This window comes from Chanodichthys erythropterus, chromosome 18 (assembly GCF_024489055.1).
Source record: "Chanodichthys erythropterus isolate Z2021 chromosome 18, ASM2448905v1, whole genome shotgun sequence".
Classification (NCBI taxonomy): domain Eukaryota; kingdom Metazoa; phylum Chordata; class Actinopteri; order Cypriniformes; family Xenocyprididae; genus Chanodichthys; species Chanodichthys erythropterus.
This window is the reverse complement of record NC_090238.1, coordinates 31,803,455-31,820,817: the sequence shown is the minus strand read 5'-3', so window position 1 is coordinate 31,820,817 and position 17,363 is coordinate 31,803,455. Positions and strand designations below refer to the sequence as shown.

General features: G+C 37.1%; 2 protein-coding genes across 3 annotated transcripts; one reads left to right on the top strand and one right to left on the bottom strand.

Moving 5' to 3' along the window:
* Positions 1-5,239: 5,239 nt before the first annotated feature.
* Positions 5,240-10,803, top strand: cgref1 (cell growth regulator with EF-hand domain 1). Its single transcript, XM_067367004.1, has 6 exons — positions 5,240-5,452; positions 5,763-5,874; positions 6,387-6,446; positions 6,840-6,913; positions 9,186-9,310; positions 9,389-10,803. The coding sequence occupies exons 1-6, from the start codon at positions 5,371-5,373 to the stop codon at positions 9,725-9,727; spliced, it is 792 nt and encodes a 263-aa protein (XP_067223105.1). The 5' UTR covers positions 5,240-5,370; the 3' UTR covers positions 9,728-10,803.
* Positions 10,663-16,325, bottom strand: ctsba (cathepsin Ba). Of its 2 annotated transcripts, XM_067367001.1 has the most exons (10): positions 16,222-16,325; positions 14,919-15,042; positions 14,696-14,781; positions 14,374-14,488; positions 14,170-14,285; positions 12,217-12,302; positions 11,991-12,137; positions 11,364-11,480; positions 11,153-11,281; positions 10,668-11,037 (listed from the first exon to the last, which is right to left on the bottom strand). In XM_067367001.1, the coding sequence occupies exons 2-10, from the start codon at positions 15,039-15,041 to the stop codon at positions 10,964-10,966; spliced, it is 993 nt and encodes a 330-aa protein (XP_067223102.1). In that variant the 5' UTR covers position 15,042; positions 16,222-16,325; the 3' UTR covers positions 10,668-10,963. The 2 variants fall into 2 exon arrangements, with proteins under 2 accessions (XP_067223103.1, XP_067223102.1); XM_067367002.1 differs by lacking the exons at positions 14,170-14,285; positions 14,696-14,781; positions 14,919-15,042; positions 16,222-16,325 and having other exon boundaries at positions 10,663-11,037; positions 14,374-14,447.
* Between the last annotated feature and the right edge of the window lie 1,038 nt (positions 16,326-17,363).

The following is a 17,363-nucleotide window of genomic DNA, read 5'->3' as shown; positions in this document are numbered from 1 at the left end:
AGGTAACTGAGTAACGCAGTTCGTTTTTTTTTTTTAGGGCGTAATGCAATTTGTAATGCAGTGGTTCCCAACCACGTTCCTGGAGTCCCCCAACACTGCATATTTTGTATCTCTCCTTTGTTTGACACACGCATTTCAAGGGCACGTTCAAGCTCAATGTTTTGCTACGGTTTCTGGGTTGAACGACATGTTTCCTGGAAATGGTGTGCAACGGGGTTTGAGATAAGTTTTCTCTTGTTTGGTGGGTGTGTCAAAAATGTCAGCCCAATCAGCAGCAACAGGTATATAAACCACGCAGTATTAAAGGAACACTCCACTTTTTTGAAAATAGGCTCATTTTCCAACTCCCCTAGAGTTAAACAGTTGAGTTTTACCGTTTTCGAATCCATTCAGCCGATCTCCGGTTCTGGCGGTACCACTTTTAGCATAGCTTAGCATAGTTCATTGAATCTGATTAGACCGTTAGCATCGCGCTTAAAAATGACCAAAGAGTTGTGATATTTTTCCTTTTTAAAACTTGACTCTTCTGTAGTTAAATCGTGTACTAAGACCAGCGGAAAAAGTTCCTTGATTATTACGCCGGAATGAGAGTATAGTTCCTAGCCATATCAGCCTAGAAAATCGTAACTTTTCATATTCTGTCGGTCTTAGTACACGATTTAACTACAGAAGAGTCAAGTTTTAAATAGGAAAAATATCAAAACTCTTTGGTCATTTTTAAGCGCGATGCTAACGGTCTAATCAGATTCAATGAACTATGCTAAGCTATGTTAAAAGTGGTACCGCCAGAACCGGAGATCGGCTGAATGGATTCGAAAACGGTAAAACTCAACTGTTTAACTCTAGGGGAGCTGTAAAATGAGCCTATTTTCAAAAAAAGTGGAGTGTTCCTTTAAAGAGACAGCTCGCACAATGGGTCAGAGTAAAGTCATTTACAAATGTGGGTGTTCAACGCACCACCGTTTCCGTTTAAAAAACATTTTGCAGCGTTTTGTCGGAGCCCATGGCTGCATTCCAGTTCGTTTTTTATGCCCTTCCCTCGATAACTTCACTCAGTATTGTTGACTCGGATGTACGTCATTGCTTACATTGCATGAGTGCCCACTACTGGCAGAACACGTGCAATGAGCTGTATTGGAACATCATAAGCCCTTGATCACTTGGAATCCGCAATGGATTTGATTTATTATTTACATTTTTTCCCCTTACGAAACTGTTTAATGCAGCATTCGTGTTGCATTGTGGTATATGAAGCTGCCTGAAGTGTACGTATGAAGTAGACTAGTACCCTCAGTCAAAATCAAGGGAGCGAAGGTCTGTCCATATAAACTTCCCTTGTCCACTTCACAAATTGGAACGCACTTCAAAATGGCGGCAGAGATTCTCCTGAGAGGAAGTGCTTAGGGAAGTTTGCGAGTGTGTGTCTAAAAGTGGAGTGGAGCGCAGCCCAGGTCTTGGATTCTCTACTAATGAGCTGATGATCTGAATCAGGAGTGTTTGATTAAGAAGACATGGAAAACATGCAGTGTTGGGGGGCCTCCAGGAATGTGGTTGGGAACCCCTGTTGTAATGCATTACTTTAAAAAAAACACTTTCACCAACACTGTATAACAGTATATAAAAGTAACACTTTCATACATTTGTATGAAATGGTGTAAAATAGGCTCATGTTTCCCCTGTCTGCTGTAGAGATTTGTTACATAGATTAATCAGTCACATGGCATTTACAGCTCAGGTGAGTGACTCAAAATAACCTGGCAGCAGCACTAAGTCCCATTAATAAAGATGATTTCCCATCACACACTTCTGTGGGGTCCTGCACAAGCCACACAAGTGTCACTGAGATGAATGAGAAGGCTAACCTTTCTCCAGATATAGACTACTTAGTTTGACCCTTTACATTAATTAATAATTCCTTGATAAACTGTGTTTAATTTGTCATTGTTTGTCCCATTACTTGGCTGTATAAGGCTTTACAAAAATCAAGTATTTTTGTTCATATTTTTGTTCAAGTATTACTGTTCATATAAAGTACAGCAGCCGTTGACGTATGTTCTTGAGATATGCAATTATGTGGCATAAATACATTTCTTAGACACTTCATCAGCAATGTTAGCATTGACCTGATACCTTTCAGCCATTGGTTAAACAAATAGAATATAACTATAAAGGGAAAGCTTGGTTGCTATAGTACTGGATTAGCAGGATTAGCATAAAATTGTTTGTAATGCTTGTGAAAAGACACAATAGCATTTTGGCTGCTCTGGCAGTGGGAGAGAACAGATGGCACAGAAAGAAATACATGAAACAGGAGCAGCTGTTATGAAATCGATCACCGTCCACACAACACACACTTGTGAGATTTACATACGACTAAGAGGAAAGCTGATCAATGCATGTAACTATAACTATCTTATCAAACCAGTGAAAAACAACCTTATCAAATGTTTATTCTAAAAATGGAGCAGCTATGGATTGAGATATGTGCATTATTGCTACATATTACAGACTTGCTACCATGAAGACACGATAGAATCGAAACATCTTGGATGCAATACGAATAATGGCTTTACTTACATGTGCTTCTGATAGGGCACACACTCACGATGACCCTGTCCTCTACAGAGATCAATGATGAACTAGGCAGATGATATACAATGTGAAGAAATATTCAATCAACATTAGATTTACCTTACAGTATGAATGACTGCAGGGAAGGCAGGTATTGATTTTTTACTTTGATTTTTTTAGTTGATCAACAACAAGTGAATCGATTACTTCACTAACTCTAAGTGGACTTTTACGATTGTTGTGTGTGTGTGTGTGTGTGTGTGTGTCTACAAAATAAGGTAATCATTTGAAGGAAACTGTAGTTTGCTGGCTCAGACACATCATGGCTCTCTCAGTCCAATTGATGAAGAAAGGAAATCCATGACCTGCAGCAGATTGATTTCTTTTTCAGCCTTTCTTGCTAAAAGACAAAGAAAGTCTAGGATAGATGAACAGATAGAGATAGAGACAGACAGACAGGCATAGATAGATTCACAATGTGACAATGTCTGCAGCTCTGCACCCTGTGGAGTTTGCAGCACGTTTGTCTTTTTGTAAGTGTTGTGGAATTTGCAGTCCATGTGTTGTCAAACTGATGGAGTATTTTCTTTATTTGCTGTGTTTTTTCTATTTGCTGGTGTTTTCTTCATTTGCAGCACGTTGAGCTTTCTCGGCCACCGTAAAAAATAGAAGAAAAGATTATATTTTTACTCCAAATGAGCACATCTTTGAACTAAAAGCCCTGAGGGACTTTGTTTTGTAAATAGCTCTGATGAGAAATGTTTTTTCTTAGTGGATGCATAAGAGGATAATTTAATTTAAATTAATAAGGCATGTGCTCCAATTTGCATAAGAAATTATTGTTTCTATAAGATTGTTATAAACAAAACAGAGGTCAAAAATTGACATTTGATCATTGATTAATGATGCACAGTATGTTAAGATGGCACCTTAATGGCACCGGCGGAGGTGTGACAGGCTGAAAAGCCAAAGCAGGAATAACATCTCACCTGCATAATGATTAGATAAAAAATACATTGAAAATAATGTCATTTATTACTCACCCTCATGTCATTCCACACCCATAAGACCTTCGTTAATCTTCAGAACACAAATTAAGATATTATTGATGAAATCCGGTGGCTCAGTGAGGCCTGCATAGACAGCAATGGTACTTCCTTTCTCAAGATCCATAAAGGTACTAAAAACATATTTAAATCAGTTCATATGAGTTCAGTGGTTCTATCTTAATATTAGCCTATAAAGCGATGAGAAAAAACCCCCAAAAATTACTTTTTAACAAAATCTAGTGATGGCTGATTTCAAAACACTGCTTCAGAGCGTTATGAATCTTTTGAGTTGAATCAGTGATTCGGATCGCGTATATAAAAACGACCAAACTGCTGAAATCACGTGACTTTAGCGCTCCGATCCACTGATTTGATTCGTAAAGCTCCGAAACTTCAAGAAGCAGTGTTATGAAATCGGCCATCACTAGATATGGTTAAAAAGTCGTTATTTTGGTTTTTTTTGGGCGCACAAAAAATATTATCATCACTTTATAATATTAAGGTAGAACAACTGAACTCACATGAACTGATTTAAATATGTCTTTAGTACCTTTATGGATCTTGAGAGAGAAAGTACCATTGCTGTCAATGGAGGCCTCCCTGAGCCAACGGATTTTATCAAAAATATCTTAATATGTGTTCCGAAGATGAATGAAGGTCTTACGGGTGTAGAACAACATAAGGGTGAGTAATAAATGACATTATTTTCATTTTGGGGTGAAATAACCCTGCAGAGGAAGCCGCCTCTTTTCTGAGTTGCGTATATGTTAGTGGAAGCGTCAGAGTTAGAGCTGATCTCCTTTAGTTGTGGGTTTATTAAAAAAACAAAAACAAAACTTCCTATGTTTCACCAAAGAGAAAACTGACTTTCATTGTAGTACTTTGTCATAGCATTTAAAACGATAGGAATGCCATCATGTGGCATCTGTGTAAAACATCTCATTTATATACCATTTACTCATTTAACCATATTTTTATTACAGCTTCTTACAGTAATTTCCATTATTAGTTTTATTATTATTATTATTATTATTAATATGCATTGGTGAGTGAGTTTCACTGAGACAGTACCATTGTAGTTGCATGCCACCTTGTGGCCAAATTGTGCAAAACTTGGGAACTGAAGGAATGTTGTCTGATAGAGCGAGTGGGCGGGGCTTACGTGTAGCTCCTCCTTTCTGGGCGTGGAACGAATGCAATTTGTGGCTAATGGGTGGAGCTAGATTATCAGACCACACCCTAACCCTACCCACAACTCTATCCCTCCACCCCATCAGACGTCTGGAGAGGAGGAGCTGGACGTGATGATTTAACTCTGCAGTACCACAGCACCGCGTCTACGGCCCACATCACATACCGGTGTGAATATGTGTTAGTGGATGCGATATACAGATACAAAATTGGTGATTTTTAATAAAGCAGTAATGGGCATGTGAGCTGCAGGACTGTATGAAACCTTCAAGCATTACACACTTTAAAAGGCAAGAAATAAATCAGAGCCGATGTACTTTATACTGTCACAAAGCTAATATAAGAATAGCCCTTACCTACACGAATCATTTACTAACAGGAACGGATAAAATACTGCACATAAGAGGCGGTGCGTGCGGAGCTGTAAATGCAGTGTCAGCGACTCTACGTGGCGATGATGGAAAACGGTGGAAGGCGGAATGTGGAGAGCTCGAGGAGGAGCTGCTGATTTTATCCGGGCCACGACACGTCCACGGAATCCACGTGTAGCCCGTCACTGATGCAAACATACGGGGCTGTGCTGCTCTCATCAGCCGGGCTGGGTTTCATCATGGAGCGACCGCTAACCGCTGCCGCGAGAGGTACAGTCGCATTTCACCTCTAGCTTTTCTGTTACATCCTTACTATTCGCTTTGGTAGTCATTATCTTTATACGAGCATGCATTAACATCACAATGCAACTAAAAAGAGAAGAAGAACACTTCATTCTCGCAGTGTAGGGTGTTTGGTCAACTGTCATACTCCGAAAGAATCATATGGTGTTTGATTCAAACATTACATTTAGTAATTGCTGTATCATTCTTGAGTAATCGGTTCCTGTAAAGGGCGTATTTGATTCTCTAATGATTCATGAATCGCTTCTTTGACCATCTGGACTTGTTTTGGTGGCAGGTGTGCCAGAGCGATCCGGTGGAGCAGTTAATATGATCACAACACGGCTTCTGTTCCTGTTCATCCTCCCTTCACTGAGTTTGTGTGCTCCACAAGCCCAGAAAACACTCAGGTAGGCCGCAATAACGCTATGCTAGTATTACTGTACTACACTATACTGCAGTACACCCCTACCACTCACACACCCTTACACTAGCCTGTACAGCATGGTGATATTACCAAATATATAGGCTATTGTAATGTGAAACACTTTAAATGGTACCATTTGCTCATTTAGATGTTATAGGAAACAAATAGACAGAAGAAAAGAAAAACTGTACTTAAAAATGATTATTATTAGCATTGTTATTATCATTATATATTGAAAAAATGTCAAAGTAAAATGCTAAATCAAATATTCTATGTAAATGTAACAAATAATGTCAGACATCAAATGAATTATTTTATATTAACTAAATTCATTAATGTAGAGAGCAGATGCATAATTTTGATTAGTACAGATAGATAATTATCCAACTGTAAAATATGTCAAGAATCAGTATCTTGTGCTAAGATTTGGCATTAATGTAAATTTTTTCTTAAAACTGGAAAAAAACTTCTGATGTTGTTGTTCTGTTTTCCTAGCAACGACATCCTTGCACCAGACCTTCCTAATCCTTTTGGATCCAGCGAAGAAAACCGCAGGTTATCTCTTTTGAATACGTCTCTCTTATCTTGCTTTACTGTCTTTAAAACCACCTGATCAAACAAGGTAGTACAGTTGCCCCAAGGTTCAGAGTCCATTTTCACATGAGAGATAATGCTGAAATTTCCACAGCTGACACTGACATGCTGAACAAGCTATAGCTAAAAAAAGGTGTTTGTTGTGCTTTCTAGCTTATTTTAAAAATGTCAGAACATATTTTAGAGAAGTTATGCAGTGTTCTATACAGTGAATCTGTAAAGTGTAAATTATAAAATGTCTCAACATGGAAAAATAATGTATTAATTCACATCTGTGCTCATTTTCCTATATAAATACTGTAATCATATAAGGCAGAACTGAAGTGGCCAATGATCTTTGATTCTGTATGACAGGCTTCTGCAAAGCTACATTAAGAGCAGCCTGAAGGAAGGACAGACCAGTCCAGAGATGAACACCAGGGAACAAGGTTAACAGTTCATTATTAACATGCTCTCTCAATTAATTGCTTTTATTTCCACTACTCTTTTGTGCTTTTCTATTTTGCATAGTCTTTGTTGTGTAGATTAGCTACAAATTGTACTCAGTTACGGATTCCAAATTACATGACAAAAATTGTACTTAGTAACGTAATACATTACATTACACAGGGCTCGACGCTAAGGATTTTTTCTACTTGCCCCACCAAAATTTTCACTAGCTCCACAACAAAAAATTAATAAAAGTAAAATACAAGAAAATTATGCTTATAAAATAAGCATAGTTATTGTTTTCGTTGTCTTTGTTACATTTAACTTCAATAAATAGTGTTATGACACCAAAAACTACTAGATATTTTAAATATTCTTAGACAAATAAACAGTAAGTAATAAAATAGTAACAAATAATCAAATTATGAGTAATGGCACAAATAAATACAAAAGAACAAACATATAAATGAAATAAATGGTGCATTTCGAGTTTTTCATGTAGGTTTAAACAGGAGATTTTCAGGTACAGAAATTGTAATCTAATGTATAACTATATAACTATAGAATAGATTAAGATTTATTAAAGTTAATCAGTCAAGCGCAGTTACAGGTGCATAAAAATGTTTTTAATGTTGAAAATATAAAACGTTAAATACTGTTATTTGAAATTATTTTAAAAAATGAAGACACTTTAAATGTGAAATTAAACCCACCAGTAGGTGTCCGCGAATCCCTGTTAATGAGCGAATCATTGAGATTCAACCGATTCATTCAAGCGGCTGATTCATTCAGGAAGTGTTACTCAGAGATGCAAAACAATTCTGTGGACTTTGGAACTATTTCTATTTTGCATACTCTTTGTTGTGTAGATTACTTACAAATTGTAATCAGTTACCGATTCCAAATTACATGACAAAAATTGTAGTTAGTAACGTAATCCATTACATTACACATTTAAAGGTGCTATGTGTGCATTTTAGGAGGATCTATTGACAGAATGCAATATAATATATTATACATAAATATGTTTTCAGTGGTGTATAAAGACACATAATGAACCGTTATGTTTTTATTACCTTAGAATGAGCCAATTCTACAAACACCGCGGGTCCCCTTACATGTTAAGTCACCATTTTGCGCCAGTATGTTTTTACAATATCCCTAAACAGACAAACTGCTCTACAGAGCACGTTTGCTTGATTGGCTACTCTCTGCTTTCATGTGTTGGCCACTGTAGCTTCTCTATATTGCAATTCGCAACCTTACCGCTAGATGCCGTAGAAATTTACACACTGCACCTTAATGCTAATGTAATCGAACGTGTGATTTTTTTTCCCCCCCCAAACGGTTCAGCGGAAATCCCCGCCCTGCAACCAATTTCATTGGCTGAGGTTACAGTGACGGGAGGGTTTAGGGATCAGGGTTGGGTGTAGGCAATCAATATTGTGATTGACCTGGCCAATAAAATGTTTAGAATCGGATCCAGGGCGGAATTTCAGCTGAACTGGTTTGGGGGGAAAAAAATCTCTATATTGCAATTTGCAACCTCACCACTAGATGCTGTGTAAATTTACACACTGCATCTTTAAGCTAATATAATCAGACTACTTTTTGATTACTTTTAGATTACTTTTGACCCAACACGTTTATTACATTGATTTGAATAGGATAATCCTGTACCATACTGATGTAAAAATACAAAGAGAAAGAAAATATATTCCATTCTTTATCAAAAACATGAAGTGCATTAAATATTACATTATGTCAGGGTTTTCCAGACTGGGGTTCATGAGTTTAGTAAAAAGCTATTAAGTAATTATAATTAAACATGGACATAATTTTTCATAATTTTAAATTAAATTGAATTATTTTAAAATAAAAATCAAAATAAAACAATTACTCAAAAAGATTTATCTTGTAGTAGGTAGAATCAGTGACTTATGAATAATCTGCTACGATTGTGATAACATTTAATCCTCTAATCAATAAAAATTAAATGTAGTCTGATTACGAGTATTTTAAAATGTAATATAATCTAATTACAAGTACTCAATTTTTAAAATCTGATTATGTAATCCAGATTTCATGTAATCAATTACTACTTAGTATTTTGTGCCTTGCCATGAAATGTATATATTAAATAAATATTAGTAAGAGATTTTGTTTGTAATTATGTTTATACTGTATATATACTGTACATACACACATACAGTAAGAGACACTCTTAGGTTTTTATAAGCTTATTAATGATTTGTTCTCTTCTTGTTGCAGAAGTGTTCTTCCTTTTCTCCTTGTATGACTATGATAGAAGTGGGCAGATGGATGGCCTTGAACTAATGCAACTTCTGACAGATTTCCTGACTTATCATGAAATCATGCCAAAGTCAACAGATTCTGTGAGTGCTGTTTAGTTTTGTCAGAACATTCAAAATAATCTCGAGTTCTTTTACAACTTGAACTCGTTTACATTTTAGGTTGTATCTTTGGTGGACTACATGCTACAAGCTCAAGATCTGAACCAGGATGGACTACTCGCTCCTTCAGAGCTGTTATCCTCATCCACGACTGACCATCAGCAAGAAAACAACATTGTTCCCCCTGATCCACCAGCCGACGAAGCCTTAAAACAAGAGCAAACGCATACATCAGAGGATGGAGATTCTGAAACTCACCAGCAAGATGTAGAGGTCAACCAGGAGTCTGAACATGAGAATGAGATACCTGAAAAGTTTGAAGAACAGCATGACCAGCTGCAAGATGATCACCAGGAACAGAAGAAAGTGCCAGTCCATCAGGAGCAACCAGAGATGTAATCCCAAATTAAGCATGAAGTGCAACTTTAGAGACCTTTTTTATTAAAGACACGTCTCTCAAACAGATACAAAACAGCCATACATTGGAAACCACTCACCTGCTGCATATACAGTACTATGACTGACTGACGCATTATTTCGGGATACTAAAAGTTTTGAAAGTCCAAAAGCATGTTAAATGGTAATAGCATCATTGTACAGAGTTTGTGAAACCACGGAACTGTACAGACATTTATCAGTCTCCACCAAGTTGTGGAATCCAGAAACATCTGAATTGGTAACTACTCAGCTTATTTTTCCTTTTTGCTGTTCAAACTATGCAAACCCAGGAAGTAAAGCTTTAATTTACTGAGAATTTAATGCAAAAGTCTAGTCACAGCCAAGATCTAGCAATCATTATTAGGGTTTTGTACCCAATTATAGGCATATTTCAATGTTGAACTTAAACACCTTTGAAATAAACTGTTCATTTAGAAGAGAGTACATTGAGCTTCAAGATTGATGGCCAAAATCTTTTTCTGCTTCAGTGCAAAAGAGGATTTGGATGGATTTAAAAGGTAGACTGCTAAATTTTATCAAAAGTGAATAATTTAAGTGCATTACAGCTTTTACTTGAGCTTAACTTTGTAAACAGTGAAGCTCTGTATTGCACTTCCAGAGAGACAAAAGCTCACTCATACCCAATTTTCAGTAGATTTCTTAACCATCAAGCCTCAGCTTTCTGAATTACTATACAATGTGAGAAACCTCACTCATGTCTCTATGTCGGATACTCCCATTTGAATTTATTTAGGTGGTAAAAAAAAATTATGTTGCAAGTAGTAATGACAAAACATACTTTGGTTTTAATATTTATTACACTTTAGACAAAATCCATTAACAAAATTAAGTAAAAATCATTCAACCCAAACAATTTTTTTAAAAAAAAGTGGCTGAGGCATCAAGTTGTGCTAAAACTTTAGACAGTGGTCTAAAACTGACTCCAATGACCTGGACTGCACATTTCATGGTGCATGAAAATGTGACTCCAATTAAAAGAAAAAAAAAAAAAAAAAAGCCCACACACCATACTAAAACCCTGATCAGGAGTCCCAGTCTAAAAAGACTTAATAAAACTCAATCATTGATTAACAATACTCCACGTATCCTGGCCACAGAGGATGGTGGTCAGCTCAAGTTGAAGACATTCATTCTGAACAGTGCGCTCATTTCAGCCCTCTTCATGCCATCTTGTGGTTACATTGGGATTCCAGCTACAATTTCAGATTCAATGCCACAGTGGTCCTCACCTCGGAGAATCTTGAAATATCCTGAAGTGACAAAAATAAGGCAGATGAAGCGAACGCCTGCACATTGTCGGCTGGGTAACAAACTGCAGACAATAAAAAGGAACATTTGTCTTCATACTAAATATATGACCCTCACCATTATCACCCCAGTCAGTGTTCCAGGAGTTAGCAGCAAGCCAGTAGGGGACGCCATTCTCCTCTCCCCAGCCCAGGATCTTAATGGCATGACCACCTAATGCAGATCCACTAATGTGCTGATACACACCTATTTAAAACCAATAAATTAACTTAGCTATTCCAGACTGCATTATTGCTTTAGACAGACACATGAATGGATTGAAACCAACCAGATTTATACAGCAGGAAGTCCTCATACACAGTGAAGGCTCCCTCTACTGGGCCATTCTTGAAGAGTTCTTGCATAATTTCATTCTGATTAGAAGGGACACTATAGGACGTCTTTCCTAGAATGACAAGCAAGAACAGTTCAATGACTAGACATTTTGCAGCTTTCAAAACCATCCTAACTCTAAACCAGAGGTTCAACAAGGAGGTCCAGGCACACCAAGAGGGGCTCAGCAAACTTCTAAAAGGCCTTCAAGATTATGTAATAATTTAAATAAGCTAAAACAAGACATATTTTGAGGGGATCAATTAACAGTTTCTCTTTAAATAAACAGGGTTTCCAAGGTCTTGGCAAACCTGTAACTATGAAGACCATTTATAGACCCACCATGTGCATTTTTATAAGGAACATACATGTATATAAATATATATTTTATCAGTTAGAAACAGTAAAAAATGGGTTTAAAATCCTTATCCTTAACCAGCAAGTCATAATGACTAAAAGAAACATGCAAATTTATTGGTTAAAAAGAGATCCTTGAAAGTTCTGGAAGTAAAAATCTCTTAGTTACTTCTAAACTATGAGTGTCTATAGGAATGTGGTTGAAATGTGACTTGAATTTTTTTACCAAAGTGTTTGTCCTCCTTGTAAGAAGGACTGTAGCCAGGTTCACAGGACATGTCACAGTTAGGAGTGTCACCACCCTCTCCGGTGCAAGGAGGGCGACTGCCATTCACATGATGCTCACAGGGTTCAATGGTGTATGGACGACAGCCTAAAAATAAGTCTTGTTAATACACAGTTGAAGCTCCATGTTTAGACTGTGTTCACTCAAAAGTAAGGTAGACACTAACCAACATGGGAGTTGTAGAGTCCACCGCTGACCAGACCATCTGTGTTCCAGAACTGCCAAGCAGCAGAAGGGTATCCACCATTACATCTGAGATTAAAACTCAGACTTAGCATGTTGTGTAGGGTCTAATAACAGTTAAACATGGCACAAGAACGGCATGAAAACACGTCAAGGCTGGACTACATTACAGCCTCTGTACAGTCTGGACAAGTCAATGCTAGTTGATTGGGGGGGGGGGGGAGGAAAAAAAAAAAAAAAAAAAAGGGGGGGGGGGGATTTGAGTTTGTTTGGAATAACCAGAAAGTCTGGTAGTGTGTAATCCTCAGTCATTTATTTTGTCCCTCCACTGTAACCATTTACAAAGGAAGCAAAAAATAAAATAAAATAAAATATATATATATATATATATATATATATATATATATATATAAAAAAATACACACGTTTAGTATCTAAATGATACGAAAACAGGTTATTAAATTCAAAAAGAGGGGTCATGCATTTCAGCATTCAAGCAATGGTGTTAACTAAACATCAGATCACGGAGTCACTGCAGGATGAAATTAGACATGGTTTGTGAAGTCTTGTTCTTATCAAATAGATTGGACCATTTTTAAAAATTTGCTTTGTATAATTTAACAGGAACAAGACAAAATTAAGCAGTCATCCTAAATGGACACGAAGATTTGAAATGAACATTAACTGGTTAATATAGTTATTTTATGTTAGTTAAATAATTTGGCAGTCAACCAATCATGAATAGTGTATGCAAATGTGACATTGATGCATCCAACGTGAGTGAAACCCCCAGTCAGCTGTCAAGTCATCTTAGGCAATTCACTGGCATTCGCTTTTGGATCTCAGGGAGTTTTTCCCTGAGGATGGCTGCGTTCCACTCCAGTTTTAGACACGCACTCGCGAATCCCTGCTGCCATTTTGAAGTGCGTTCCACTTCGTGAAGTGAACAAGGGAAGTTTATATGGATAGACCCCTGCTCCCTCGATTTTGACCGAGGGAACGGGTCTACTGCATATGTACACTTCAGGCAGCTCCATAACACAATGCAACACGATTATGACGTCACTGCATATCGCGTTTTTTATCCCACCGCAAACAACTGACATATTTTTTAAACATTTAAAAACACATACATATAGAATGCTGTATTAATTTTGTAAGGGGGAAAAATAAATAAATCAGCTCCAATTCAAGCGATCAACGGCTTAGGACGTTCCAATTCAGCAGACTGCAAAGGTTCTGCCAGTGGTGGGCACTCGTGCAACGTAAGCAATGACGTACATCTGAGTCAACGAGACTGAGGGAAGGGCATTTAAAAAAAACAAAACAAACTAGAACGCAGCCGATGTCACCAAACATTAAATGATGGATGTCAGGTTTTATCTAGTGTGGTGTGCATTTTGAAAACAGCGAAAATTGCAATTAGTGTAGGACCACAATATGAACTTTGACAACATGGTGTCTATGTATGGTCAGACATGTGCATGCGTCATTACATTTTTCCCCAAAATCAAGTTCAAAATGGAGTTACAAGGTTTTTACAAGTGAACAGACTTGTTTTGTCAGTCATTAAGAGCCACATCTGATGCAGCACAACATTACGTTATCAACTTAAAAAGTGAAGTGTTATTCAGCCTGTACTGGCTAGAATTAGAGGGCAAATACTAGACTGAAACCCTTCTCTGCTCCTCAAATACAGAAAACACTAGCCTTTACAAACGCTGTTTTTGAATAAAGAAAATGCAGTGCTTATTCCAAGAACCTTTTTTTTTTTTTTTATTTACCCTTGCACCGCAAACAAGCAGAAGCTCTCTAAGGTGTGCAGCACTTCATTCACTGTTGAGGCAGGTGGAGCTGCTGTATGAGGTTGCCAACAGTTTGAGGATCCACTGCAGTTACAAGGTTTAGTCTAGCTTAAAATAGCACACTAACTTACCCCATGCCACAGCTGTCACAGCAGGTAAGCAGGTCCTGAGAAGAGATCTCCACACTCACTTTGGCATTGCTATGGATACATACTCTGTCAGAGATGGCTTCGGCAGCCCCAAATGCCTGTGTAAAACCATTTAAAACCATGAGTAAAACCACCAACACAAGTTGCAATCCAAAGTCACTGTGTGCACCAGAGAGAAGACCTCACCCAGCATGAACCACAAGAGCCCTGGTCTCTGATCTCTTTAAGAGTGGGGCAGTTGGGCCACTGCTCTCTGGCATCAAAGTTTTTGGGGAGCTTGAGGTTATTAGCATACTGTACCCTGGAAAAAACAAAGCGAGGTCTGTTAAAATCAAGACCTAGAAGGCAGAACTGAAAGCAAAAGGTATGAAGAAACCTACATATAGCGCACAACCACATGATAAAGCAGTCATATGCACATCATGACTGCAAACTTAACAAGTTGCACTTCCTCTTTTAACCTCCCCACTCATTTCTTTTGTCCCGCACCAAATTCAATTGCACTCACATGACAGGGAGTTTAGGTCCTTTCAGAAAAGTCCCACACAACCTCTTCACATAGCTGTAGTCAACATCACGGAAGTTGTGTCCAGCCTACATGTGAGAAAGAACACCAATATTTGCAAGAAGCACATGAGAAGATGCAATATTAAACAGTTATTCCCAATACCGGCTCAATCATCCTCACTCGAAAGCAATTTAGAGAGCATCAGAGTAGAACACCATCTTACCATCCAAGTAGTGTTTGCTTTATTGATGAAATTGACCATCTCATGGGACAGGGGAGCGAGGCGAGGTCGAGCCCAGCTAACTGAAAGGGCCGAGATCACACACAGGAAACCCAGCCGCCACATTCTGAAAACCAGAAAAAGCAAATAATTGGACCTGTATACAGAAAAAAGGCTTTACACACACACGATTATAACGGTCCAAATACCCTTATTATAACCATGTTTTGATGCAAACTGCTCCTAATACTTGCAGTGAATCTCAGCCTATTTAATGAATTAGATTTAGGCTAAACACTGCTAAATGTCAGTCTCAAACACCAAAGGGAGTCAAGTGGAACATCAAGGGCACTTTAATCTTCAGGTGAAATGGATCATTGACTGCCTACAGTGGTGTCATCTTTAGGCTGCAGTCATGCAGAAGTGAAAGCTCTAGACCTTTAAGATATACATGTTTAACCACTTAATGGTTATGGAACAGATGACACAAGCACCGACCAAGTACTCCGTAAGAGGTTTAGGTTTTAGGGATCTCATTTATAAAAGGGGCCTGACTCTGGTTTAGCAGCAGTTGGGGAACTAAAGTGTTTTTTTAAATTACTGACACAAAACCTTGACAAATCTGTAGATGTAATAGTGAAGTGTCGTCACAAATATCATCCTCATTGTTGCACTTCCTCAAACAGGCCTTTACTGACATCAAGTGCGCATGAGTCAGCGCGATTTACTGGAACAACTTACAGAATAACAGAAGAGCAGCGGCTTGAACTGGCTTCACGAGATACCAAACACTGCCATAAGCCCACTATGTAGTGGAAAATGTGAATATAATGTTGTTCGCTGCATTTGAAGGTTTCCATTTTAGGATATGTGCAGAAACTGTCTGATGCGGTTCATGTTTGATACCTAATACTACTGTGTCTGTAAGAAAACTAGCAGTGTATTATCAACTAGAGGTACTGAAGCATTCCATGTTTGAAAAAAAGCAGCTCTGGTTTCAATTTGTCATACTTTCGTATTTAACCGCAGTTTACATGAAACAACAGTTAATCCATTTTTTAAAGTAAAAGAAAGAAGCCAGTAACGTTAAGCCTCTTATATTTGATAACAGACCAGCAAACGCCTTTGCACAGATAAAGATGAAGTTATTCCGTGATAAACGCTTTGCTTGATCATTTTCGTACAAGTTAAGATAGGCTGATGTACCGCCATGACCTTTTTGAATATCTCCTTGGAAGGCAAATTAAAGAAAAATCAAACATTTTAAAGATTTAAACGCAGATTTGAGTAAATATACTAGTCTTACCTGTCGTTTGTCTGCTGGCAGTTGTACTCACTTAGAGACGTGTGTCTCGCTCCCCAAAACTTCCACTGGGCGGAAATAAACAACAGGAGACGAGCACGCTGAGGGCTATATAGAGCAACGGCTGATCACGTGATAAATCATGTGGCTCGTGGTCTGCTGACTCTGACGTGATCAAATCTGTTTATTTAAGCAATCACAGTACTGTTGTGTTAATTTATTTTATATGTAAATGTGATGAATAGTATGAAAGCCAATTTCAACCACATAAGAAACAAATCATGCTTTGGTAAATAATGAAGTAAAGTCGAATTTATGAGAAAAAGTCATATTATGACATAAAAGTCATAACATTAAAGGTCGATTATTATGTCATAATTTTGACTTATCTCGTAATGTCGACTTTTTATATCACAATTACGACTATAATGTCATCATTTCTAATTTTTCTGTCATAATTTCTAATTTTTCTGTCATAATTTTGACTTTTTACATCACAATAATGACTTTAATGTCATAATTTCTAATTTTTCTGTCATAATTTAGACTTTTTATATCACAATTATGACTATAATGTCATAATTTCTAATTTTATCTCATAATTATGATTTTCTTTCTCATCATTTTGTCATACACGTGTGTAAATATTAACGAGAAATATTTTAGATTTACATTATTTCTCGTGAAAAGTTTTTTTTGTCTGATATTTTTTCAGTTGTGTTTTACATTTTAGTTTATCAAGTAGTTTTGGTAAATCATGACATAAAGTCGAATTTATGAGAGACTAAGTCATATTATGACATAAAAGTCATAACATTAAAGGTCTATTATTATGTCATAATTTTGACTTATCTCATAATATCGACTTCACATATCACAGGTACGACTACAATGTCACGATTTCTAATTTTTCTGTCATAATTTCTAATTTTTCTGTCATAATTACGACTTTTTATATCACAATTATGACTATAATGTCATAATTTCGAATTTTTCTGTCATAATTTCGAATTTTTCTGTCATAATTTCGACTTTTTATACCACAATTATGACTTTAAATGTAATAATTTCTAATTTTTCTGTCATAATTTCTCATTTTTCTGTCATAATTTCGACTTTTTATACCACAATTATGACTTTAAATG

Coding starts and splice junctions, on each gene's coding strand:
- cgref1 (XM_067367004.1), top strand. CDS start 5,371: ATGCAAACATACGGGGCTGTGCTGCTCTCATCAGCCGGGCTGGGTTTC. Junction 5,453..5,762: donor GCTAACCGCTGCCGCGAGAG/GTACAGTCGCAT, acceptor TTTTGGTGGCAG/GTGTGCCAGAGCGATCCGGT. Junction 6,914..9,185: donor GATGAACACCAGGGAACAAG/GTTAACAGTTCA, acceptor TTCTTGTTGCAG/AAGTGTTCTTCCTTTTCTCC.
- ctsba (XM_067367001.1), bottom strand. CDS start 15,041: ATGTGGCGGCTGGGTTTCCTGTGTGTGATCTCGGCCCTTTCAGTTAGC. Junction 14,489..14,695: donor GGACCTAAACTCCCTGTCAT/GTGAGTGCAATT, acceptor TGTTTTTTCCAG/GGTACAGTATGCTAATAACC. Junction 11,282..11,363: donor CTTCCTGCTGTATAAATCTG/GTTGGTTTCAAT, acceptor GGTTTTAAATAG/GTGTGTATCAGCACATTAGT.